This window comes from Daucus carota, chromosome 2 (genome assembly GCF_001625215.2).
Source record: "Daucus carota subsp. sativus chromosome 2, DH1 v3.0, whole genome shotgun sequence".
Taxonomy (NCBI): Eukaryota; Viridiplantae; Streptophyta; class Magnoliopsida; order Apiales; family Apiaceae; genus Daucus; species Daucus carota.
In genome coordinates this window covers 10496547-10523407 of record NC_030382.2, presented here as the reverse complement: position 1 = coordinate 10523407, position 26861 = coordinate 10496547, and the positions used below count along the sequence as shown (strand labels likewise).

The window sequence follows — 26861 nt, the reverse complement described above, 5'->3', positions numbered from 1 at the left end:
TCTTGGAAATTTAAATACATGAATGAAGTTGTTCATGCATCTTATTTAATAGCCTTGTATTTTGGGAGGTTCAGAAAATCTATTCAATTTCTATGTATTAATCTGCCTATATAAGCAGATCTCTTTTAAGTAATACACACATTATAATTTATGCCCATCTTCTTCTTATTTAGATCCTTTCAAAACATTAATAAACATATAAAATCACAACAAATTGGCATCAGAGCTTAGGTGAAGGAGAAGCATGGCTGGAGGTTCATCACATACACAGACTCCCATCCCACAACTCACAAAGCTCAACTATGACACTTGGAACATACAAATGAAGACTTGGTTAAAGGCTGAAGAAACTTGGGAGATGGTCGGAGATGGTTTCACAGAACCTGAAAATCTGGGAGCTTTGTCACAAGCTCAACAAAATAAATTAAAGGATGAAAGAAAGAGAGACAACCGAGCTCTAAGTGATTTGCAGAATGCAATAGAAGATTCATTTTTTGAGAAGATTGCAGGAGCTGAAACATCCAAGGAGGCTTGGGACATCTTGTTTAAGACATTCAAGGGGGCAGACAGGGTGAAGCAAGTGCGTTTACAAACACTTAGAGGTGAAATGGAATCTATGACAATGAAGGAGACAGAAAGTGTTTCAGATTACATCACAAGGGTGGAAAAGATAACAAATCAACTAAAGAACAATGGAGAGGAGATAACTGAAGCAAGAATAGTAGAGAAGATCCTTAGATTTTTGACAGGCAAATTTGTAAATATTGTCTGTGCAATAGAAGAGTCAAAAAATCTTTCAGAGATGAAGGTAGATCAGGAAGAACAACTCAAGGAAAAGAGTGTTATACCTGTGGCAAATTTGGGCACATCTCAAAGGCGTGCTGGCATAACAAGAAAATGAAGAATGTAAAAATCTGGTGACAAAGCAAGAGGAAGAAATTTGTTGTTGACCGCAAAGAAAAGAGTGACTCTAGACAATGAGTCAACATGGTACATGGATACAGGTGCAAGTAATCATATGAGTGGGCACCATCATTTGTTTCAAAGTCTAAAAGAAGGAGCATGTGGGAGCGTTTCATTTGGAGATGCATCAAAAGTTCAGGTGATGGGAAAATGCAGAATAGGCTTTCTAAGAAGAATGGAAAAACTGGAGCAATAGAGGATGTATACTATGTTACAGATATCAAAGTTAATATTTTAAGTGTTGGACAGTTGTTGCAGAAGGGATACGAAATTTTTACAAAGGGGCAGCAGATGCAATTAAGAGACAAAACTGGTAGGGTTGTCTTAAGTTCTGAGATGGAAATAGAATGTTCAAGGTGAACATGGAATATTCACAAGAAAATTTTTACAAATCAAAGAAGGTGAGGCATCTTTGTGGCACAAGAGATTCGGACATCTTAACTATGGAGCTTTGAAGTTGATGGCAAAAAATCACATGATACACGGACTACCTGATACTATATTTGATGGTGAATTCTGCGAAAGCTGCACATATGGAAAACAAGGGAGAAACTCTTTCCAAAAGGGAACAACATACAGAACAAGAGAGCGACTCAATCTGGTACATTCAGACATATGTGGACCCATTACACCCGGATCTTTCAGTGGCAAAAGGTACTTTATCACTTTCATAGATGATTTCACTCGACGTACTTGGGTATATTTTTTGAATAAAAAATCAGAAGCCTTTGAAGTATTTAAAAGATTTAAAGTCATCACTACAACAAAACTGGCATCAGACAACACTGATCAGACAACGGACGTTGAAAAAAGCGTTGGCCGAAACAAAGACACAACACTTTTTTTTTGTCCTCGAAAAACTATTGTTTAACACCACGACCTACAATGGTTAAAAAATGTTGTCTAGAAAATTCAATCAGACAACGGTATCTTAACTGTGGTATTGTGTAATTATGCATGTTAGACAACTGTTTTTAGAGCCGATGTGTGAAGAAACTTCACACAATAGTTCAAGAAACCATTGTTGTAAATAGACAAGTGTTTTATTTGTTGTGTTGTTTACGAGCAGTTCAAACAAGGGTTCTATATAGTGTTGTGTGATTGGAAAGCTAACATACAAGTGTTTTTGTTACCATCGTAACATGGCCTTATAGACAAGCCTTTAATAAATAAAATGTTGTCTGACTGAATGACTTTTAAGGAACATACAACAGTTTGTTCTGTAAAAGTGTTGTTAATAGACTTTAAAGACAAGCCTTGTTTTGTTTAGCGTTATGTAAATGTTTATCAGACAAGCCTTTTTTGACAAAAACGCTTGTCTGATTTGCCATCAGGGAAAAAAAATAGCAGAAAAACAGAGCAAACCAGCCTAAAAACAGAGGCACACCAACAAATCTAACAAATATGACTGAAAACAGAGCCAACCAACAGAGATAAAAACAAGAAAACTAACTTACATCATAAAAGTTACTTTAGTTCATCACTAAACTAAGAATCAAATTAAATTACATCATGAAAGTTGAATTAGTTCATCTACATCTCGCATGTAACTAGTTGTGTCCTCCTCGTCTAAATCAACATCCGGGAAATTCGGCACAAAGCACTCATTCTCAAGTTCTACTTCCACGGATCCCTCATTTTCTTCATCATTGTCCTCATAATAGTTTTTCTCGGGTAATTTCAACACCACGGACCATAGTTTATCAAGAGGATCATCTATGTAACATACTTGCTTAACGTGTTTTGCCAACACAAATGGATCATTAAAAAACCCCAACTTATTCAAATTAACCAATGTATAACCCAAGTCATCTACCTTAGTCCATTTGTTCATATCAATCCAATTACAACGAAAAATTGGGATCCTAAAGCTGTTGTAGTCTAACTCCCATATACTTGTTATAACTCCATAAAATGTAGGTGAGGCATGCTCAACAATTTGATCCTTACCCTGCACAACCATGGTATCAGCTTGTACACACACGCCACTGCATTGAACATTACGTGCATCATCACGATCTTTGGTGCTAAAGGTAATCCCATCCATTTTGTAACCATTGAATGTAGGGACATCCTTATTGGGCCCATCTGCGATCCATCTTATTTCTTGTGATATCTCCTTTTCGTCAAGCAAACCTGAAGCAATCTACCCAAGACAACATAAAAGTTATAAAATGACTTATGTGACAATTTTAAAAATGCACAAAAATGCTATAAATAAAGGGCACATAATACCTTTTCTTTGAACCATTCTGGGAATGTCTCATTTTGCTTATTCTTTAGCCACATTTCATTATTTTCATTTGCTGGATATTTGGTCATCAAAAAACACATGTGTTCCCTGCATACAATTAGAAAATACTATGTAAATAATAGAATAATGATATATAATATGACAATTAATCAGAAAATTAAGAAATGACTTACTTAAAATATGGCCTAACCGTAGCCGTATTTTGTAAAACACATAAATGGGCTAAATGCAAATCATTGTAGCTCGGAGTTATAACTGATGCACCAGATAATGGCCTACAAACAACATCCTTCCTATGCCTACCATTTTTTGGTAACCCAACAGTCGCTTCCTCATGGTTCACCAAACACTCAACAGCTTCTTCTGCAACATAGGCCTCAGCAATGCAACCTTATGCACGAGCCCAATTCCTTATATATCCTTTAAATATCTTCATATATCTCTCAAAAGGATACATCCATCTAAGAAAAATTGGTCCACAAAGCTCTACTTCTCGTACAAGATGGACCAAGAGATGAAACATAACATCAAACAAGGAAGGAGGGAAGTATTTTTCAAGTTGGCATAAAGTTTCCACCAGCTGGGATTGCATTTTCTCCAACTTATCAACCTCAATAACTTTACTGCAGATTGCCTTAAAAAAAAGACAGAATCTAATGACAGTGTTTTTGACCTGTTTTTGCAGTGACGACCGTATCGCAATTGGGAGCAGGTGATGCAAGATCATATGACAATCTTGATATTTCATTCCAGTAAGTCGAAGAGTTTCTATCGAAGCTAAACTTCTAATATTTGAACAAAAGCCATCAGGCAACTTCATGCCAAGAAATGACGAGCAAACTACTTTTTTTCTGAATGAGTTAAATTCCAAGATGCCAATGGTAACTTCTCCTTTTTCCCAGGAGTTTTTGGCCTTAGATCCATTTTTATCCCCATTTCAGCCATGTCTAGCCGGACAGATTCCTTGTCTTTTGTCTTCGTGGGTATATTAAGCATAGTACCAAGTAAAGCTTCGCAAATATTTTTCTCGATGTGCATCACATCGAGAACATGCCTAACCGGCAAAAACTTCCAATACTCAAGTTCAAAAAATATAGAAACCTTCTTAAAAATAGGTCGAACATCACCTTTTTTGAATCGAGGTTGGCGTTGTGTCTTACCAAAGACATGACACTTCAAATGTTTTGTTCTCTCAAGCACCTCCTCTCCGGTTAATGGAATTGGGGCAGTTTCCTTTTCCACTGTGTTATCAAAGTCTTCTTTCTTCCTACGATATGGATGTGAACGGGGCAACCACCTCCGATGCCTCATGACCACGCCGCACTTATGGTAATTAGCCAGCCTCGTTGCTTTTGTTCCATCAACGCAAACAGGACACGCATTATACCCTTTTACAATGTTCCCTAACAAGTTACTATAGGCTGGATTGTCACTAATTGTCTATAACAAGATGCCTCGCAACAAAAAGTACTCCCTCTTGTATGCGTCATAAACTTGTTTTCCGGTCCATAACTTTTGTAAATCTTCAATGAGCGGCTGAAGGAACACATCAATATCATTGCCAGGTTCCTTTGGCCCGGATATCAATAAACATAGCATAATATACTTCCTCTTCATACAAAGCCAGGGTGGGAGATTGTAGATTGACATTAAAACTGGCCAACATGAATAATCAATATTTGTGCTGTAAAAGGGATTGAATCCATCTTAGGACAAAGCCAAGCGAAGATTTCTAGAATCTGAAGAAAAATCTGGCCACTTACTGTCGACTTCCTTCCATGTTTTTGAATCCGCTGGATGTCTCAATTTACCATCATTTATTCTCTCTGTGTCATGCCAAGTCAAGTCCTTGGCTGTTTGTGGAGAATTGAATAAAGTCCTCAAACGTGGTATCAACGGAACATACCATAAAATCATTGCTGGAACCCCTTCCAATTCTTCTCCTTTTTTGTTCAACTTCCATCTAGAGGCTTGACAAATACGACAGCTTGTCTCATCTTCATCCATTTCTCCATGATATAATAAGCAATCATTTGGACATACATGAATTTTTTCATACTCCAGTCCTAAAGTGCACCAGCTTTTTTTAGCTTCACTAAATGAAGAAGGGAAAGTGTTGCCTTCCGAGAGCATGGAACCAACCAACAGTAGAAGTTCAGAGAAGCAACCATCTGATACTTGGTATCTTGCTTTCAAGTTATATAACTTTACCAAAGCCTTCATCTTTGTAAATCCTTCACACCCCGGATATAGTGGTTCATGTTCAGATTGAACATGGTTAAATACATCAGCGGAATCAAGAGAAATATCATCATCAATATCATCATTTTCTGTTTTCATCGGGATTTGGTCCACAGACTCTGAACTAGCTGTGTCTTCTGCAGGAGACTTGCTTTCGGTATTTAACTCCCCATGCCATATCCAACGCGTGTAGGTCTGATCTATACCATGTTGAAAAAGGTGGCACCTCACTGTGTGAGCTTTCCAGGACTTGCTATGTGCGCATTTTAAACATGGACAACTGATTTTTTTTCATCATAGCCGTTCTCAAATGCAAATAACAATAATTCATTTACTCCTCTTTGAAATTCCTTTGTCCTTCTATCATCCACCAACCAAGACCTGTCCATCTTGTAAAATAATTTAATCTATTTAGCCTTTATACCAAAAAAGCAGAAACATACAAGAAACCCCAAATAGAGAACATCAAATCACAGATGGGGAAGTAGAGTACTGTAAAGAACAAACAACCATATCAGAAAACAGCCTCTATACCAAAAAAGAAGAAACATACAAGAACCACCAAATAGAGAACATCAAAACACACATGGAGGGATAAAGTACTGTAAAACCTAATGTTAATTCCCCAAAATTAAGATGTACTAACTTAATTAAGCATGACTAAAAATCGGCAAAATCCCCAAATCCTCAAAGTAGGAACCCTAAATACAAATTTTATGAAATTGAAGAGGCAGAGTGTTGTAATACCTTCAAATCGGCAAGAATGAACTCCAAATGAGGCTTCAATCGGGGTGAATAGATGATGTAGATTTTTTACTGGAGATTATGAGTTCTTCAAATCGGCAAAAATGTGCTTCAAATGAGGACTCAATTGGAGATATTGAGAATCAATGAGAGACGAGAATAGATGAGATACATAATTCGGACATGAGATTCAACGATGAGTCAGGGAAGAGGAGAGCATTCAGACAAAGATCTAAAAAATATATGAAGAGGAGTCATGTCGGCTTCGGACATAGATAGTGTTTTCTGTTTGATTTATGTGTATAAAGCAAATAATATCCGTGTGCGACTATCTAAATATTTAGATTTATTGCTACCGCTATTAATTTAAAAATAATCCAATTAGCTAAACGCAATATACTTGTTATTGAGTATCTAGTAACCTCATAAATATATAATAACTAAAAAAAATCACGCACAATTATTATATATTTCCTCATCAGGGTACTTATATAAATAACTAAATAGGTTATTAAATATTTCTTACGTTATTCTAATTTTAATCAAAGAGTAATAATGTTAATTTAATTATTACTCGCCTCTATTTATGAATAGTAAATTTTTTCGCAATTAGAAAATAAAGTTATTACTCGGCAAAAAAAATAAAAAAATAAAATTATTAGATATTAATTATAAGTACTTGAGAATTTGGGGTTGCTACATCTCTATTGTAGTTTTTCCTTTTAACCAGATTTTGATAGACTATATATACTTGGATTATGCTTAAAGTCAACACCCCAGATTCTGCATAGAATCAAAATCCTTAATAATCTATAAAAATTCATAAATTTAATTATGAATTCAGCATATATATCTCTTCTATCAATCAGGGGAAAGATTTTATGTATGAAAGAATATGCAAAGTATTGTCCCTGGCAGTAAATTCCATGAGTACAGCTGTTTTATTCAATAACGGAGAAATCTCATATACCTTATTATCTTTTTAAACTTATACAAATAATAAAAATCACAAATGAAAACTCATATATGCTCAACCCACATTATATCATATAGTGCAACACGCTATATATATTATCTCTTTCATTGTTTAGTTCAGAGCAATAACATTTTCACAGGGATGAGTAATTCAAAAAGCTTGGGTGGATCCTCATCTCCAGCTCCAGGGAGCCATGGAGGAGCTCCTCATTATTCGTTCAATTCTGATGGGTCTTTAACCACCGTTGACCAACGGTGTGCCAATGAATGCCATCAACAATCATTCTGTCATGGAAACAGTCTTTCTTGAAATCCCTAATGGATTTGATGTCATAAGTTGTGTGGTGCAATTTGCACAGCAATTCGGGCTTTCTGTAACTGTGCTTACTGGCCACGGACTCATTTCTGATGTTGATGTTGCATGTCCACGAGGTGCAATCCGTCCGCCAGGTGTTTCTACAAGCTTCCAGATAATTTCATTATCTGGGACTTAAAGTTTTTTGAATGCTGCTTCTGGAGACATTATTAGTTCTTTCCATGTTCAATTTGCAGATGCTGCAGGTAATGTTATGGGAGGACGGATTAACTCTCAGATGAAAGCAGCAAGTACAGTTAAGCTTGTTCTTGCCATTTCTACAGAAGTCTGATGTTTTAATTCTATTATCTCTAGTGTTGTTCTGCACTGTAAGAGATCGGCTAGCCATGTACTCTGATAAACTATCCAGTTCAAATAAATCATTTTCAAATATTTATTCCTTATGTTTTTCCTGACATACACTTTTCCTTATAGGCACGACTTTATTGTTGCAATGTATTAGTTAATTATTTCATTTCGTATACACACAGAAAATACATTTGGAAATTAATTATAAGTTAGATATATATATATATATATATCAATGAAATAAAATAAGAGAATAAGGAAGGCCCTGTATCGAAGTTAGAGGTTTGGGCAAAAATTAGAGGTTTGAGATGGTTTAGAGGTTTGACCACTAGAATCCGCTAATTTTAGTGTTTGGTAGTTAGCGGATTAAAATAGAGGTTTGAGTCCAAAAAGCTAATTTTAAAAAAGCTACTTTGAGGAGCTTTTTGGATTAGAGGTTTTGGTTTGTGTCAGAAAAAGCTAATCAATCAGCTATTTACCAAACAGTTTTACAAGAAACAGCTAATCCAATCTGCTAGTCAAAACATCTAATTCAATCAGCTAGTCAAAACATCTAATTCAATCCGCTAACAGCTAACTGCTAACCGCTAATCCCCAAACAGGGCCTAAGATATATCCGGGGTGGCTTTTCATAAAATGACTTGGCATTATAAAAAATTGTGCAAATTACAATACCAAACAAACTTTAACTCATGAGTTTGTTGATTCTTATATATACACACACGTATATTGTTTTGTCCCTGCAATGAAATTAGAGGAGAGGAGGGGAAATTAGGGACTAGAGCAATGATAAAGACATGAGAAATTAGCATGTTCCGAAAGTATCTTATAATTAGTCTTTGCATCTTACCATGAAAATGGTTACGTCAGTGCAGCCAGTTATGGATGTTAAACGCACAATCTTTTATATAAAAATTAAGAGTCATAGGAATGTACTCGCATTGCAATATGCCTTTGCGCAGGTAACTGTAGGAATAGTCGGACCTTGGCCCTGCGTTTTATGATACTAATTAAAAGTTCGAACAGAATATTAACCTTAATCGCTACGGCGCAAGCGATTCAAATCCACGTCTTCTATACTGTATTCCCTGATTCTCCTTGGACGAAGTGTGGCCTTCGATCTCCCAAGGTGTGCCTCTCCTTAAAGCTTCGAAAACCCAAAACCCTAACTGTCTCCTTGAGAAAAACGTCTGCCTCTCTCTGACTCTAGGATGAATTCGTTTTGGTGTGTCTTTCAGCTTTAGGAGAACGAGAATATATATAGGCTACAGTAGGGATCATGGAACATTAGGTCAGGCGTTCTAATGACATTCCGGGCCAGGCCCAATGTCATTAAATATTAATTCAATCCACTAAAGAATTAATATTTGCACTACATTTCCTAATTCCGTAAATTAATTATTTAATTCGGTTCCCATATTAATTGCTTATAAATTCCCCATGTTTAAGATATCGCATGTCCATTAATTAAATTAATTTCTAACAATTAATTTAATCAATATCTTTTATCTTTGATCATCCACTCAACCTTATAATTATGCAAGAACAAATCTGCCTGCAGGACTAAAGCATAATTATCATTATGAGCTTTCAAGAGGACATCATCACCCGAATATATTTTTCGGACACGGTTTCCTTCTATAGTCAATATCCCACTCTGTATATAATGTCATTGCCCAATACATAAATTCGTAATTTAAAATAAATTACTTAACTTATGAGTCAAGACATGTGCATTAAATACAAGTGTCAATCACTATATCCAGATTAAGAACTTAAGCATTAATAACATCATAGAATCTTAGTTCTTTATTGTCAGAATTAAAGAAACAATTATTCTACTATTTTGATCCCGTTCAATATACACAAAGTATATAAGTATGATTCAATAGTCAAGATAAACTATTTCCAAATAATACTTCTGTCTTTCCAATGGTTTGTCTAACACTATTTAGACTGTGAACCTTTATTATATTATATAAGGAGTTCGACAATCTAATCTTCTGCTATCCCATTTGATACTAGATTGTCCACAATATATAATATTCAGACAATGTGAAAACATGCATTCAAGATTCTTAAATAATTGTTATATACTTCAAACGAATATTTCAGTATATCCCTAACAATCTCCCACTTATACTCAAGATATTCTTTGAGTATATAAGCGTTTATACAAGCAATCCACTACCAACTATAACAACTATGTGACCAAGTATCTGACTCCTATCGCTTCTACATACTCCTGAAAAGCCTTAGCTGGTAAGCTCTTCGTGAAAGGATCTGCCCGGTTATCCTTCAATGCTATGTCACCCACAATGATATATCCTCGCTTAACGAACTGTCGTATGAGGTGATACTTACACTCTATGTGTTTTGATGCCTTATGGGCCCGTGGTTCCTTGGTATTTGCCACAGCACCAGTGTTATTACAATAAATCGTGATTTGTTGTGGCAGATTAGGAACCACATCCAAATCCAGCAGGAAGTTTCGGAACCATATAGCCTCTTTGGCTGCCTCAGAGGCTGCCACATATTCGGCTTCCATGGTTGAGTCTGCGATGCATTTCTGCTTCACACTCCTCCATATTACGGCTCCACCTCCCAAAGTAAAAACACATCCTGAGGTGGACTTTCTCTTATCCTTATCTGTCTGGAAATCCGAATCGGTATATCCTAGAGGCAATAAATCAGAGGACTTGTAAACTAGCATATACTCCTTAGTCCTTCGTAGGTACTTGAGTATTGCTTTTACGGCACTTGAATGTTCCTGTCCTGAGTTTGACTGGTATCTGCTAACCATGCCCACGGCAAAGCAGATATCAGGCCTCGTACATAACATTGCATACATTAGGCTTCCACATGCCGAAGCATAAGGAACTGCCTTCATGTTCTCTATCTCCTTAGGTGTCGAAGGACACTGGCTCTTTGATAGAGTAACTCCATGTCTGAAGGGTAAATTACCCTTCTTGGAGTCCTGGATGTTAAAATGAGCTAATACGTCATCTATGTAGGGCTCCTGAGATAAAGCCAACATCCTTTTCTTGCGATCCCTTATAAGTTTGATCCCAAGGATGTATGCTGCTTCACCTAAGTCCTTCATTTCAAATTGTTTGAACAACCATGCCTTTATTGAAGACAACATCTTAACATTGTTTCCATTAAGTAAAATGTCATCAACATAAAGCACTAGAAAAACCACTGCATTTCCCTCACATCTCTTATACACGCATGCTTCGCTTGGACATAAATAGAAGCTTGTTTAAGTCCATAAATAGACCTCTTCAACTTATATACAAGATGCTCTTGGCCTTCTTTAATGAATCCTTTTGGTTGCTGCATATAGATGGTTTCCTCAAGATTTCCATTAAAGAAAGCTGTCTTGACATCCATTTGCAAAATCTCATAATCGAGATGAGCTGTTATAGATAAAAGAATACGGATTGACTTAAGCATGACTCCCAGTGAAAAGGTTTCCTCATAATCGATACCTTCTTTCCGAGTATACCCTTTCGCAACAAGTCTTGCTTTCCAGGCTTTCACCTTTTTGTCTGATCCCCTCTTTTTCTTGTAGACCCACTTACATCGAATAGGTTTTACACCTTTGGGTGGTTCCACGAGCTCCCAGACCTGAATATAATACATTGATTCCATCTCAGAATCTATTGCCTTTTGCCAAAGACTTGCATCTTTGTCTTGCATTGCCTCTTCGTATGTCCGGGGATCATCATCATGTTCACCAGAGACCAAGTCCGAAGACTCTCCCAAAAACATGAATCTGTCAAGCTGTCGAACCCTCCCACTACAACGAGGAACTGGTGCGGTATTAGTGACCGGTTGCACAGTCTGCTGTGGTTGTTCTACTTGTACTACAGGTTCATTATTCGTCCCTCCCACTAGTTCCTCTAAAACGATACTACTCATGGGTTTGTGATTCATTATATAGTCTTCCCCTAAGAATCTTGCATTGGTGCTAACAGTGACATCCCGATTCTTAGGACTATAAAATAAATAACCTTTTGTTCCCATGGGGTAGCCTACAAACAGCTTTACTTCTGTATGAGATTCTAGCTTAGTCGTGTTCTTGTTCAGCACATGTGCTGGACAACCCCATATCCGAATGTGTCTCAGACTTGGTTTGTCCCCGATCCACAATTCTAAAGGGGTTTTAGGAACCGACTTAGAAGGTACTAAGTTCAGAAAATAAGCTGCTGTCTCTAAGGTATGTCCCCAAAACGACTTGGGTAAATCCGAATAACTCATCATCGATCTAACACTCTCTAAAAGAGTCCGGTTCCTTCTCTCTGCTACACCGTTCTGTTGGGGTGTGCCTGGTGCAGTCAACCGGGATTCTATCCCATTCTCTGATAAATATTCTCTGAATTCCCCAAGCAAGTATTCACCACCACGATCTGATCGTAGTGACTTGATACTTTTATTATGTCGCTTCTCCGTTTTAGCTTTGTACTCTTTGAACTTATCAAAGCACTCAGACTTACGGCGCAACAAATAAACGTACCCATATCTAGAATAATCGTCAATGAAAGTGACGAAATACTCATAATCACCTCTTGCTTGGATATTCATAGGTCCACATAAATCAGAGTGAACCAATCCTAACACTTCTTTGGCTCTATTCCCCTTTTCCTTGAAAGGCCTATTGGTCATTTTACCTTCCAAGCAGAATTCACAAACTGGAAATGGCTCCACTGCCAATGAGCTTAAAGGCCCGTCTACTACCAGTCTTTGAATCCTCTTCAAGTTAATATGACCTAATGTCAAGTGCTAAAGATATGTTTGGTTCAAACTAGAAGCAAGGTTCCTTTCTTTTATTAGAGGTAGAAGATGTGTTGTGCAATACCCTATGTTGTAGTTGCAGTGCAGGTTGACTAGGATTAATTATATACAAATTGTCTTGCAATATACCAGAACATATAATCTGTTTATTCATCATAATAGAAACATTACGATCCAAACAAACATTATAACCATCCATAACAAGTTTAGAAACCGAAATCAAATTCCTTCTAAAAGAAGGTACATAAAGACAATTGTTCAAAACCAAAATCCTACCAGAACCAAAAGATAAATGAATAACTCCTACTGCAACTACTGCTACTTTCATAGCATCTCCCATGAACACGTATATCTCGCCATCTCTAAGCATTCTGGATTGCAGGAACCTTTGCATAAAGTTACAAACATGATCAGTGGCTCCAGTATCTACACACTAAGTGCTCGTAGATATAGCCGCTATAAATGTTTCTGTAACTAGAGAAAGAGACATACCAGTATTGTTTGTCTTCTTAGGAAGAGGACAATCCTGTTTCCAGTGACCCGACTGCTTGCACCGGTAGCACTTTCCCTTAGGCTTTTTACACCACCTTGAACTCCCACTGCCTTCACAGCTTTCTGTGTCTGAACCTCTTCTTCTTATTGCCTTTCGGCTTAGAGGAAGAACCTTTCTCAGCCACATTCACTTGAACACTCTGCCAAAACAATCCTTCAGCTGTCTGAAGTTCTGTCAGCAGTTCCGCAAGACTATACTGCCTCTTGTTCATGTTGTAATTCAAGCGGAACTGCTCAAAACTCTTGGGCAAGCTCATAAGGACAATGTCAATCTGGGTTTCCCCGTCAAGCTCAGCACCAAGGATCTCTATCTCATTCAGATGTGACATCATCTTGAGAACATGATCCCTTACAGGTGTACCTTCAGCCATCTGAGTGTTCATTAAAGCCTTCATGGCTACTTGCCTAACAGCCCTATTCTGATCTCCAAAAAGTTCCTTGAGATTAAAGAGCATATCTAAAGCAGTGGCCATAGCCTTATGCTGATGCTGCAAAACACCCGACATTGCAGCCAGAATGTAACATCGCGACATCTCATCAGCCTTTATCCACCGCTTATAATACTCTTTCTCCTCATCAGGAGCATCAGCAGCGGGCTGCTCAGGCTTAGGTTCATAAGTGCAAAACTTGTACTCCTTAGCAGTCAACACAAATGTCCAAATTACGTTTTCATTCAATATAGTTAGGTCCGGTAAGTTTGTTATCCTTAAGTATGGTGAACAGTGGATTAAAGCCCATGAGAATCATGCATGAAAAAATCACATTACATATAAAGAAGGGTGCATTAAAAATTAAGACCTATTGGTTCCTCTAACAATTACTAAAATTAAATGCAGTAACGTTTAAACACCATAAGTTTCTAATATGTCACGATGGGTGACATGTATACCATCTAAATTTGTTTAAACGTTACTTCGGTCTTATTACTAAACAATAAGCCACGTTGGGGTGGTCTATATTATTTTTCATAGCTAAGTGTATACCATCATCAAATCTTAAATTACCCGAAACGAATGGAACTTGGTACGCCACGATGGGCAGCATGTATACCTTCCAATATTCTTTGAATAGAATACTTCAATTCAATATTCGTGTCTGGTTTGATTTTTAGGCAGTGGACGAGTCACATCGGTCTCACTTAATACCCATAAGCCTTAGAAATCGCCCGAAATCAGAGATAATGAAAATTCGTATTTATTCGTATTAATTTAAGAAGTTTGTTCCAGTAATATCTATAACATTTTAGACACCATAAATTACATGCCACGATGGGTGACGTATACATAATTTATATTCGTCTTTATGTTAAATTACATACAAACAACGATGGAGACCATGGGATTTAATATCATATTAACTCCCTTTCCCACTTAGAATTTACTTTGAGGATTTTAATCTAGATGCATCACCCTATGTTAGTTCTTCGAAGTCCACATGCATACTATCATGGTCATAGCAACACAAAGAACACATAACATGGCAGCATATTATCATGATTAAAGCATTAATTAAAACATCCCTATGTCCATGTCATTCTAGCATGCGAAGGGTTAGTCTCACACGGCATAACAAAACAGACAAGAAACACATAGTAGCAATAATCAAGAAAAGGCAGAAATTATGTAAAACATAATGAAACACATCCACTATTATGGCCCCGGAAAAACACATCCACTATTATGAGCCCGTTTGGAGGCCTAAAAAGCCTCAGAACGCCCTGAAAAATTGGGCCAAATGGACGTCGTCAATTTGCAGCCTGTCCATCTCGTTCTGCCGTCTCCGAAAAGGTATTATGCGCCAAAATCGGACATCGTATGCTAAAGTTACCCTAAATAGCAGTGCAACAGATCGCAGCAGCGGAAAGTCTCTGTTTCTTGCTCCATTGATCAAACAATTACATACAAAATTTGTATAGACGAACCAACCTATTCTATTACATCAGATCATAATCTAAAACAATTACAAATTGATTACACGATTAAACTATCACGATCAACCCTCGTGATTTACAACAGCCACGATAAACCACGTGGAATCCAAACATAACAGAATAATTAAAACACGGCCATAATAGTGGACAACGACCCGCATCACAGAACCACTACATATATGCATATATAATCATGACATGGACTTCATATCATAAATCGCAGAACCGCAACCTCGCTCTGATACCATTGTAGGAACAATCGGACCTTGGCCCTGCGTTTTATGATACTAATTAAAAGTTCGAAAGGAATATTAACCTTAATCACTACGGCGCAAGCGATTCAAATCCACGTCTTCTATTGTATTGCCTGATTCTCCGGATTAAGAACTTAAGCATTAATAACATCATAGAATCTTAGTTCTTTATTGTCAAAATCAAAGAAACAATTATTCTACTATTTTTATCCCGTTCAATATACACAAAGTATATAAGTATTATTCAATAGTCAAGATAAACTATTTCCAAATAATACTTCAGTCTTTCCAATGGTTTGTCTAACACCATTTAGACTGTGAACCTTTATTATATTATATAAGGAGTTCGACAATCTAATCTTCTGCTATCCCATTTGATACTAGATTGTCTACAATATATAATATTCAGACAATGTGAAAACATGCATTCAATATTCTCAAATAATTGTTATATACTTCAAACGAATATTTTAGTATATCCCTAACAGTAACACAGCTGGCTCTCACCTTCCCAGAAAAATTCAATTCTCTCATTTGTACATATATAGATGTTAAGTAAGTCCATGTTCTTTTCTCGAGAATGGTATTGACAGAAATAGCATATGTTCTTGCACAAGCTGGAGTGTATACTATTATCGTTTATGTAATGCTCTGATTTGAGTGGACAATAGTGAAATTCTTTTGGTATGTATTCTTCACGTTCTTCACACTGATATACTCCACTCTTTTTGGAATGATAACTGTCGTGGTGACTCCCAATGCCGACAGTGTTGCAATCATTGCTGCTGCATTTTTTGCAAAATTATAGAATATTATTTCAGAATTTTTATCATCCCTCAGCCAGTAAGTTCTTTGATAGTACTCTTCAGCATGTATATACACTCTAGAGAAGCTTGAAAATGTATGTAATGCTTAAGCAAGCCATTTTTCTATATAATTTGTGACTGCAGAAATTGTCAGTGTACGTGGTGGAGCTGATAGTCATAGTTATGTCTTTTCTTTTAATGTTTTACATTTATTTTTTGCTTCAGCCAGGTACCTTGTTAAATACAAAAAGCCACTACCAGAGAAATGTCAAAAGTCGTCACTCTTTTATGATCGGTAATAGTTGCCATATTTAATATGCATGAATTGTATTATGTAATAGATAGTATATGCACATTTGTATCACAATCATATTTCCAACAAATGTTGGATTAAATATGCTTTAGTTAAGGCATATGTGTTCAAAATCTGCTATCATTATTTCTCCAATCATATCAACTCGTCACTCACCTTCACCAACAAATATTGTATCACTTTTTATTTTTTTCATCAAATTTTAAATTGTCCTCGTATTTACAGAGATTGTGTGCTCGTATATATCGCTCCAGGTGTATTATTCTTTTCTTAGATGTAGAGTTTAAGTATATTATTCTATTTAGATTCCAAAGTTTGTCCTTGTAATATTGAGAAATACCAAAAATCACTGTCGAAGAAATACATTATGTGAAATACCAAATATCACTATAGGAGAAATGTCAAAAGTCGTCGTTTTTTATGATTTGTAATAATTTCCATATTAATATGCATGATTGTATTATATAGTAGATTGTATGTGCACATATAAGAATCATTTGGTGACAATGATGCATGTCAAATTTCCAACAAATGTTTGATTAAATTTGCTTTAGTTGAGGAATTTGTGTTCAAAATCTGCCATCATTGAGGAATTTGTGTTCAAAATCTGCCATCATTATTTCTGCAGTCATTATCTACTCGACGCTCACCTTCATCAACAAATATAGTATCACACTTTATGTCTTCATCAAATTTTAAACTGTGCTCATATTTACAAAATCATTTGAGGTGTATTTTTTCTATTCTTAATCGTGTATGATTCGTAATTTATTAATTATAATTTAATTCTTAACACCATTTTATTAGTATTTTAGTATTAATGAATTGGATTTTAGTTAAATTATATTAACCAACTCGTTATATCTTCTAACGGAAATTTAGCTTTCACAATTTATTATCTATCTATAAATATTTTTCTATATTAATATGTGACAGTTTATTATTCAATTTAAATCAAATTTTTCATATTTCATATATCTTCATATGTTAGGTAATGGCTCGTGTTTGTAATGAAATAGAATACGTAAGTGTTAAATTTCAAGTAAAATACGTTATAATTAAAAAGTAGCGTCTTTATTAGTTATTTATATGTGTTTTAGACAAAATATATTCAAAATTGTATATTTATAATTAGTTATACGTTTATCTATAAGTAATTTTTAATATTAATATATATTATTAACAGTAGTTTCACCTTTTTTTTAACTAATTAGAAATTATATTTAAAAAGATATTAATATACATGTTTAATAAATATCTAGACTTTTAGTTTGACAGGAGAGTACCAAACCAAAATTTTGTACGACTACAAATTATACCTAGGTTGGCTTTTTATAGTATAGTATAGATAGTATATATGGATTCATGTTTTCATTTATTATTTCGATTATTTTTAAAGTTACATGAAATGTTTCGAATGATTTTCTACAAGAAAATATGTGCACAGAACTCGGAGATAAATCATGGAGCAACTTTAAAAGCAAAGAAAAATCAAGAACGATGTGATTTATATTAAAGAAGTAAATAAACACAACGCAACCAAGGAAAGAAACAAAAAATCATTGATGGGTAAAAATATATATAGCATTGGGAATTTTTTGGATGTGAATATGAGACGATACACGAACCGAGAACATTTTTAATTAAGATTACATGTATTAAAAATCATTAATATTGATGAGAGATTTTATATGTGCGAGTGTATTTTATATTGTTAAGTAAAATATATCTTAAAAATATGTAATATGATCTTTTCATTCAATTCGCGGGGAGCGCGTATTTTTTTCCTTGGTATAGAATATAAGTAAATAAGCTATAACAAGTCAATAATTGTTGCAAAGCGGACACACTTAAAGAATAAATCTATAGCTATTATATATTAAAATTTTGTATTAAAATATGTTTGCATTGAGTAGACTCTGAGTCCAAGGCATAGACATCACTTATTCATGTGCTATTTATGTGTTGTAGTACTTTGGCATCATTTGTAGTATTAGAATTTACGCTAGAAGTCTTTTATCATATTTTGTGGTAGCACTTCTTATCAAAATGTATACATGAACGATCAACCTTGACATTATTCAAAGAAGGTTTAAGTTTATGATAAGAATAATATAATCTTTGCAACGTATAAATAGAATGCCAAACACGGCCACAGTGAAAACAAAGGTTATGTGGCTTAAAATTCTCTACATTCCTCATTTAGGAGCAACAGAGTTTATCTCTTTATTCTTCCCCCAATAAATGGCAAGATTGTTAGTATAATTACCACAATTATGACATTAGCAATTGGAATTGACATATAGTTATCACTCCTTTTTATGCCTACTTTATCATTCATGTTCTTCCTAGGAACATTAACTTGTTTCACATTTTTAACCTCTTTGAACTTATGCTTAAGTTGTTTCTAATACAATAAGTCAATATTAACATATTTGACTTTTTCCAATTTTTGTTTTTTAGAGTTTAAATTTGTTTTAACTTTTAAGGTAGAACCTTCCTCAATTACTAGTTTAGGCTCTTCAAATTTTGGGACGAACCTCACACGATTAATCTTAGGCTTTGAAGCTTTTTTGTGAATTAATGTTGGTTTCGTAGTCTCAACTTTTATTTTTTTTCTTGGTTGGTTTATAAATTATCTGAGTAACCTAGTCCTTATTTCCAACAGCCACTCCCTAAGATATTCATAGTTGATTTACGAGAATTAGTCGGGTTTAAGTTCATATAATAATCACAATACAAACTATGATACCTTTTGCATGTATAAATAGAATGCCAAACACTGTCACGGGGAAAACAAAGGTTATGTTGCTTAAACTACTCTACACTCGTGATTTAGGAGCAACAAAGTTTATATCTTTATTCGTCCCACAATAAATAGCAAGATTGTTAGTATTACCACAGTTATGACATTTCTTCCTAGGACCAATTGGTATTGGCATATAGTAATTTCTTTTCTTAAGATCTAGAATTTCAAATTTTATTCTCTTATTCTCTGAAGTCTGATCTCTAAAGCTAACATCCATGTTTTCAAGCAAAATTCTTAACTCAACAGTATCATCAGTATCAAAAGCAAGGATGGAGTAGGTACCTTCATCTCAGAAGTTTCTGAGCTATTTTCAACATTTACCATCAAGGCATAGTTCACCTCCTTATCAGAATCTGAAGTGTCAGCCCGATCCATCTTCTTTGTGATGAAATCTTGACATTCCTTTATTGCACTCAAGTGCAAAGTGTCCTGTTTTAACACCGTTGTAACATTTAATCTTGGACTTGTCCACTTTCCCAGATCTGCTTACTCTTCCCTCAGCGTTTCTCAAATTCTTCTTTTCAGAGTTGGAATCACTCTCAGAGAACTTTTTACCCTTCTTGAAGTTCTTTATAAGTCATCTTCTTGAAACTCTTCACCATCAAGGCAGCAAGTTGCATCACCTCACCATCATTGTTTTCATCATCAGAATCTGTGAGATTATCAGAGTTTGAGCCATCATCAGAGTTTGATGACTCGTTATCGGATTTTGTAATTAAAACTATAGCCTTTCCCTTGGAGTGCCTCTTATTTACAGAACCTTTTTCTAGTAACTTTTTCCACAATCTTCAAGGCAATTGACTTGGACTGGCCTTCACGCCTATTGATTCTATGTTCCCCTCCGTGTCGTCGACTGCAGTTTTCTCGGGCGCTCTCTCTTTCCGCCGCCTCTTACACTCCTCTCTTTCTCATCACTCTGTATCTTATTTTAATTATGCTTGTGATTTCTCAGTATCCCCTCCTTGAATGTCCTTCTTTTCCTCAAATTCCTACTTTCCCCTCTCTCTCTCAATTTTCTTCCCCAAGTTCTCTCTCTAAACTTAAAGGTGTGGGCTGATAACTATTTACTTGCCCTTTTATAATACCAATTTTTATTAATTACTTCGAAGGACAAATAGTTTTATTTATGTCCTAACATTTGTCCCTGATTGCGGAACTTGTATATTAGGTTAAATCCTTTTAGAAAAATAAAAATTATTTTCTAATATGGTTATCGAACACAATTCTTCCTTTTCCCATGCGTATTATTTATTGATAAGAATACTTAATTTTCACTATTTATTCTTACTATTTAATAGCTGTAGTAAATAATTTTAATAGTAATTAACACTTTGCACCCCAGAAGTTAAGGCGCTTTTTCGATTTGGTCTCAAACAATTTTTTTTTCAATACGCACCCGAATCTTCGATATGCACTCCTTCGACCATCTTCCGTCAAGTTGACCGTCAAAATTAACAGATGTGGGGTTTACACTTTGCACCCCACAAGTCTAATTTTTTTTCATGAATATTCTAAAACAGAGCACCTGACAAAAGCTTGACATAAGATCAGATCTTCGACGACTAATCTTTAAACTTATTGCTTCCAAATGTTAATTCTGTGAATTGTAGTGCTTAGATAATTTTATAATCAGTGCCCGTATTAATAACCTAAATATACTGTGTATTCAATTTGTGCAGATGGAAGTTTTGGGTTCATTTAATTTCTGGGATGGTAAGTTTAATATTTATTCTTGCTCACACTTTAGACTTTAGTATTAGCATGATAGGTCTTGTACTGACAACCGTTAACACAAACTTTAGTAACAGAATAATTGTAGAAACTAAAGTTGATATAAAAGTTGAATTTTGCAGATTATCAAGAAAAAGCAACCACACAAGCTTTGGTATGCCGCGATACACGTGCTGAAGAAGAACTCGTTGTGGTATCTTTTAGAGGTACGAAGGTATTTGATGCAGATTCTTGGCCATCTGACATTGATCTCTCTTGGTTGTACGAGCTTCGTTGCGGCATGGGAAAGGTTCATGGGGGCTTCTTGAAAGCTTTAGGCTTACAGAAGAGTCTAGGTTTCCCAGAAGAAATTGAACAAGTAGATGACAGACCAAGAGATTACAAGGGATTTATACATCCGGTCAACCAAGAGTCGGAGACGTGAAATTCGGAGAGTTCATGGAAGAGCAATTAAAGAATTACCGTATTCGGTATATAAGCACTGTTTACTGCAATGATATTGTGCTCAGGCTTCCTTTTGATGACAACAGTTTTATGTTCAAGCACTTTGGAGAGTGCCGCTACTTTAACAGTTTTTATCAAGGACAGGTAATCAGCTTATAACTTTCACTAAATCAAATTACACACACATCATGCACGGCTTCATAATTGTACATAGTACATACAATAGAAGATTAAGTATGAGCTTGTGGTTGATTAAGATTGTCGCAGAGGAACCGAACAAGAATTACTTTTCGCTTTTGGATGCCATTCCAAGGAGGGTGAATGCAATTTGGGAACTTGCAAGAAGCTTTATCATTCCATGCACAAGGGGAGCTGATTACAAGGAAGGGGCTCTTCTTCGACTGATAAGATTTATAGGAGTTTTAGTGCTGGGTATATATATCAGCTAATTTTCCCCACAATTATATTGTGCTTCCCGGTTGGTATTATTTGGTGTATTGTCAACTCGTGACTAGCTAGCTACGCTAATCATGAGTTCTGATATTGTGATAGTTATTTTCTTCAAGTGCTCTGTTTCAGAATATTGATGGGAAAAAAATTACTTATGGGTGCAAAGTGCAAACCCCATATTTGTTAACTTTTAATGGTCAACTTGACGGAAGATGGATAAAGGGGTGCATATCGAAGCGATTTTTAAACATTAGGGTGCATATTGGTAAAAAAAAATTGTTTGAGATGAAACCAAAAAAGCGCCTGAACTTCTCGGGTGCAAAGTGTAAATTTCTCTAATTTTAATGACAATATATAGTTGCTTTATCGAGTAAATAAAGCAAATAATTTTTGCGTGCGACTTTCTAAATATTTAGATTTGTTGCTACCGTTATTAATTAGAAATAATCCAATTAGCCACACTCAATATATATTATTATCTTGTAACCTCATTAATATATAATAATAAAAAAAATTAATCGTGCACACTTGTTATATCCACGTCACGCGCGACACTTAAATAAATAATTAAATAAGTTATTAAATATTTCTTGCGTTATTGTAACTTTAGTCAAAGAGTAATAATGTTAATTTAACTATTACTCTCGCCTATTCATGAATAATAAATTTTTGTACAATTAAAAAATAAAGTTATTAAATATTAAATATAAGTACTTGAGAATTTGTGGTTGTTACATCTCTTCCTTTCTCGAGTATAATCTACGGGATTTGATAGACTATACTTGAATTCTTTTGGTTGGTATTGTTATTTTTCTTTTTTCGAACATAATCTACGAGATTTTGATATGGTATACTTGAATATTTTAGGATGGCCAGATTTTGCATAAAATCAAAATCGGTAATAATCTACAAAAATTCAAAAATTATTTATTATGAATTAAGCAACTTTATCTCTTCTATCAATCAGTGGAAAGATTATATGTATGAAAGAATATTTAAAATATTGTCCCTAACTATAAATTCCATGAACACAGCTGTTTTATTCATTAACTGTGAAATCTCATATACCTTTTTATCTTTTTAAACTCATATAAACAATAAAAATCATAAATTACAGATCACATATACAACACTTACCCTATATATACTTATCTCTTTCATTGTTTAGTTCACAGCAATAACATTTTCGCAGTGATGAGTTCTTCAAAAAACTTGGGTGGATCCTCATCTCTGCCAGCTCCAGGGGGCATGGAGGAGCTCCTCAATATTATTCGTTCAATTCTGATGGGTCTTTAAGGACCAATGGTGTGTCAATGAATGCCAGCACACCAGTCATTCTTAAAATCCCTAATGGATTTGATGTCATAGGTCGTGTGGTGCAATTTGCACAGCATTTCGGGGTTTCTGTAACTGTGCTTACTGGCCAGGGACTCATTTCTGCTGTTGATGTTGGGTATCCACAAGGTGCAATCCCACCCCCATGCGTTTCTACAAGCTTCCAGAAAATTTCATTTTCTGGGACTTACTGTTGTTGGAATGCTGCTTCTGGAAACATTATTAGTTGTTTCAATGTTCAATTTGCAGATGTTGCAGGTGATGTTATCGAAGGACGGATTCACTCTCACATGAAAGCAGCAAGTGTTGTTACTCTTGTTCTTGCCGTTTCCACACAAGTCTGATGTTTTCATTCTATTATCTCTAGTGTTGTTCTGCAGTGCAAGAAATCCTCTAGCCATGTACTCTGATAAACTATCCAGTTCAAATAAATCATTTTCAAATATTTATTCCTTATGTTTTTCCAGATATGCACTTTTCGTTAGCGGAGCGACTTTATTGTTGCAATGTATTAAGAAAATAAATTTGGAAATCAATTATAACTTACATAAATATCAATGAAATAAAATAAGAGAATAAGGATTAAGATGTATCCGGGGTGGCTTTATTGATAATGACTTCGCATTATATATTAAAATTTGTGCAAATTACAATACTAAACAAACCTTAACTCACCTTCACCAACATCAGATCTAGTATTACTCACCTTCACCAACAGATCTAGTATACTCTTCATTTCTTCATCAAATTTTAAATTGTGCTCATATTTACAAAGATTGTGTGCTCGTATGTATGGTTTGAAGTGTATTGTTCTATTGTTAATCCTCAAGATTCTAGGTGTATTGTTCTATTTAGATTCTAAAGTTTGTCTATATAATATGGATTAATTTTTTCATGTATACTTTTGATTATTTTTGAAGTTACATGAAATGTATACTTTTGATTAAATCATGGAGCTGCTTTGAAAGGAAAGAAAAATTAAACAAGAAGGATGTAATTTATACTAAAGAACCAAATAAACACAATGCAACCAAGGAAAGAAACAAAAAGCATTGATTGGTAAAAATATATAACATTTCGAATTTTTGTGATGTGAATATTTAATTTAAGATTACAAGCTTTAAAATTTATTAATATTGATGGGAGGTTTTATATGTGCATGTGTATTTTATAATGTTAACTAAAAATATCTTAAAAATATATAATATGATCTTTTGAATAGCGTGAAGCGTGTATTTTTCTCTGTATAGAATATAAGTAAATAACCTATAACAAGTCAATAATTCCTACAAAGAGGCCGACACACTTAAAGAATAAAGCTATTGTCAAAATTTTGTATTAAAATATGTTTGCATTCCGTAGACTCTGTGTCCAAAGAATAGATATAACATTTGCTTCAATTCTTTGAATAGAATACTTCAATTCAATTATTTTTCATAGGCCACGTTGGGGTGGTCTATATAGGCCAAAGAATATAGGCCACGTTGGGGTGGTCTATATTATTTTTCATAGCTAAGTGTATACCATCATCAAATTTTAAATTACCCGAAACCTATGGAACTTGGTACGCCACGATGGGCAGCATGTATACCTTCCAATATTCTTTGAATAGAATACTTCAATTCAATATTCGTGTCTGGTTTGATTTTTAGGCAGTGGAGGAGTCACATCGGTCTCACTTAATACCCATAAGCCTTAGAAATCGCCCCAAATCAGAGATAATGAAAATTCGTATTTATTCGTATTAATTTAAGAAGTTTGTTCAAGTAATATCTATAACATTTTAGACACCATAAATTATGTTACATATTTGATGATGTCATAGGTATCTAACTTGTTTAGTGTGCAGAAGCAAATATCAGAGTTTAACTGGAAATCAGAGTTTGACGACTGCCAGCTGGATCAGAGTTTATCGAAGATCAGAGTTTGCAGGCGGCTGATTTTCAGGAACAGATCTGGATAAATAAAGAAGATAAAGATCAAGGGAGATTGTGCAAATCAAGACAGCAGAAGGATAGCTACTGATTAGATTATTTTAGGAAGCAGATAATTATAAATCAATCAGTAGATATCATGTAACTGTGTATATAAACACAGATTAGGGTTTACTCTAGATGAGTTAGAACATCGAGCATATTATTCATATAACCCAGCAGCTCTTAGTGATAAGTTATAAATCACTAAGAGAGTTTTTGTAACCTATTGAGTTTTGTGAATAAGAGTTTACTTTGATAATTCTCTTGTTTGAGTATTTTGTTATTGATTGTGTTCACTATATTAATTCATATAGTGAGTTAATTCGGCCTAACAAGTGGTATCAGAGCTCTGTTGATATACCTACAGTGAGATCTTAATCACACAATCATGTCTGAAAAATCACAAACTTCAAACAGTAGATATGAGTCACTTAGGGTTCCGGTCCTCAGGGTATCTGAATATCCTATCTGGAAGGTTAGGATGGTTATGTTTCTGGAGTCCACAGATCCAGAGTACTTGGACAGGATTTATGATGGTCCACACATGCCAACAAAGCTCTCTGTTGCAGTTGGAGATGAACCCCAGAAGATGATTCCCAAAGAAAAGAAAGACTATACTCCTGAGGACATCTCATCAATCAGTAAGGATGCAAAAGTAAAACACTTGTTGCACAGTGCTCTAGACAATGCTATGTCTAATAGAGTGATTGGGTGCAAAACTGCAAAAGAAATATGGGATGCCTTGGAAATCAGATGTCAAGGAACCAAAGCCATCAAGAAGAACAGAAGGACCATACTTACCCAAGAGTATGAACAATTTGATTCAAAAACTGGTGAATCATTGACTGATCTTTATGACAGGTTTGTCAAGCTGGTGAATGATCTATCTCTAGTGGATAAAGAATATGATCTGGAAGACTCAAATCTCAAATTTCTACTTGCTCTTCCTGAAAAGTGGGATTTGAAAGTAACCACTATTAGAGATAATCATGATCTTGAAGAGATGTCTCTGGATGATATCTTTGGGAGATTAAAAACCTATGAACTTGAGATGGAACAAAGGAGCAAACGACATGGAGGGGAACCCAAACCAGTTGCTCTAAAAGTTCAAGGAGAAACAGCTGTGAAAAACAAAGGAAAAGAACATGTCACAAAGTCTGATACTGAGTCATCAAACTCTGATGATGACTCAGACACTGATATACCTTCAGACTCTGATGACAGTGATACTGAAATGATGCAGCTGGCAGCATTGATGGTTAAAAGCTTCAAGAAGATGGCTTACAAGAACTTCAATAAAGGGAAGAAGTTCTCAAGGAAAGACAAAAACTCTGATAAGAAGGTCTTCAAAAGGAATGAAGGCAAAGAAGAAAAGTCTGGAAAAGCTGATAAGTCTAAGTATACCTGCTTCAATTGTGGTGAGAAAGGTCATTTTGCAACTGAGTGCAAGAAAGCGAAGAAAGAAAAGGAACAAGCCTTTATTACCAAGAAAGGAAGCTGGGAAGACTCATCAGAATCAGAGGAAGAAGTCAACTATGCCTTGATGGCAAACACAGATAACAGCACTGAGGCTGTTGAATCTAAGGTACCTCATTCCACTCTTGCTTTTGACACTGAAGATAT

At 35.1% G+C, this 26861-nt stretch overlaps 2 protein-coding genes across 2 annotated transcripts; both read left to right on the top strand.

The window, feature by feature from the left end:
• The first annotated feature begins 244 nt into the window (after window positions 1–244).
• On the top strand, window positions 245–1323 carry LOC135150346 (uncharacterized). The gene is made up of 3 exons (XM_064086612.1): window positions 245–884; window positions 1005–1102; window positions 1213–1323. Exons 1-3 carry the CDS (start codon window positions 245–247, stop codon window positions 1321–1323), a joined length of 849 nt encoding a protein of 282 aa, XP_063942682.1.
• Window positions 1324–23240: 21917 nt separating this feature from the next.
• LOC135150345 (AT-hook motif nuclear-localized protein 28-like) lies at window positions 23241–23606 on the top strand. The gene has a single exon (XM_064086611.1). It carries the CDS (start codon window positions 23241–23243, stop codon window positions 23604–23606), a length of 366 nt encoding a protein of 121 aa, XP_063942681.1.
• The last annotated feature ends 3255 nt before the right edge of the window (window positions 23607–26861 follow it).

Excerpts from the sequence above, each read along its gene's own strand:
- LOC135150346 (XM_064086612.1), top strand. The coding sequence starts at position 245 with ATGGCTGGAGGTTCATCACATACACAGACTCCCATCCCACAACTCACA. Across the intron at positions 885-1,004 it reads CACATCTCAAAGGCGTGCTG|GTGCAAGTAATCATATGAGT; the intron begins GCATAACAAGAA and ends ACATGGATACAG. Across the intron at positions 1,103-1,212 it reads GAGATGCATCAAAAGTTCAG|TTGTTGCAGAAGGGATACGA; the intron begins GTGATGGGAAAA and ends AGTGTTGGACAG.
- LOC135150345 (XM_064086611.1), top strand. The coding sequence starts at position 23,241 with ATGAATGCCAGCACACCAGTCATTCTTAAAATCCCTAATGGATTTGAT.